Below are 675 nucleotides of genomic sequence, written 5' to 3'. Positions count from 1 at the left end.
GGCCACCAGGAACCCCAGCCACCAGGAGCCTCCAGCCACCAGGAACCCCGGCCACCAGGAACCCCGGCCATCAGGAGCCACAGCCACCAGGAGCCCCGGCCACCAGGAGTGCTGGCCACAGGAGCGCCGGCCACAGGAGCCACCGCTACGCCTCAGGAAGATCTTCAGAGTATTTTTAGGGCCATTCACTTAAAAACTGACCACAGATAAACATACTTTTTCATAAATAAAATTTGAGGCATATGCATATATTAAAATTTTCACCGACAAGGGTGTGCTAAAAATGTCAAGTTCAGTCAGTCAAGTTCAATGAAGGCACACATTTTTTTACTCAGCTCTGCAAAGACTACAACTGCTCGCAACTCATAAAAGACATTTCACCGGACTTTTTCTTGTTGACTTTCCACTTCTTGGGATAGGCAATCGGCTCGTTAATCAAAGGCGTGACTCCACTCTCCAGGAGAGGATGAGGCCTGGGGGGTCGACCTGGGTCCCTGCGTCTGTTTGGAGCAGTGACAGTGGTGCTGGCCGCAGGGCCTTTCCTGCTAGGGCCGCTCACTCCCCCAGCGAGCCTTGTGGCCTCCAGGCTCCGAGGCCCTGGGGACCAGCCTGGGGGGCGGCCTGGGTCGCTGGCTCTCAGTCGTGGGGCCCTCCTGCCCGGGGCCTTGCTGGCCA

At 56.6% G+C, this 675-nt stretch overlaps 1 protein-coding gene across 1 annotated transcript in view; it reads right to left on the bottom strand.

The window, feature by feature from the left end:
- Positions 1 to 545: 545 nt before the first annotated feature.
- SLC9A2 (solute carrier family 9, subfamily A (NHE2, cation proton antiporter 2), member 2) overlaps positions 546 to 675 on the bottom strand; it is a 166,891-nt gene continuing 166,761 nt past the window's right edge. The window contains exon 13 of the mRNA XM_014533124.1: positions 546 to 609. Within this exon, the coding sequence (XP_014388610.1) occupies positions 546 to 609 (64 nt within the window). The remainder of the gene's footprint in view (positions 610 to 675) is intronic.

This window comes from Myotis brandtii, unplaced genomic scaffold (genome assembly GCF_000412655.1).
Source record: "Myotis brandtii unplaced genomic scaffold, ASM41265v1 scaffold1213, whole genome shotgun sequence".
In the NCBI taxonomy this organism is placed as follows: Eukaryota; Metazoa; Chordata; class Mammalia; order Chiroptera; family Vespertilionidae; genus Myotis; species Myotis brandtii.
Note: the sequence above shows the minus strand (reverse complement) of the source record. Positions and strands in the feature narration are given on the sequence as shown.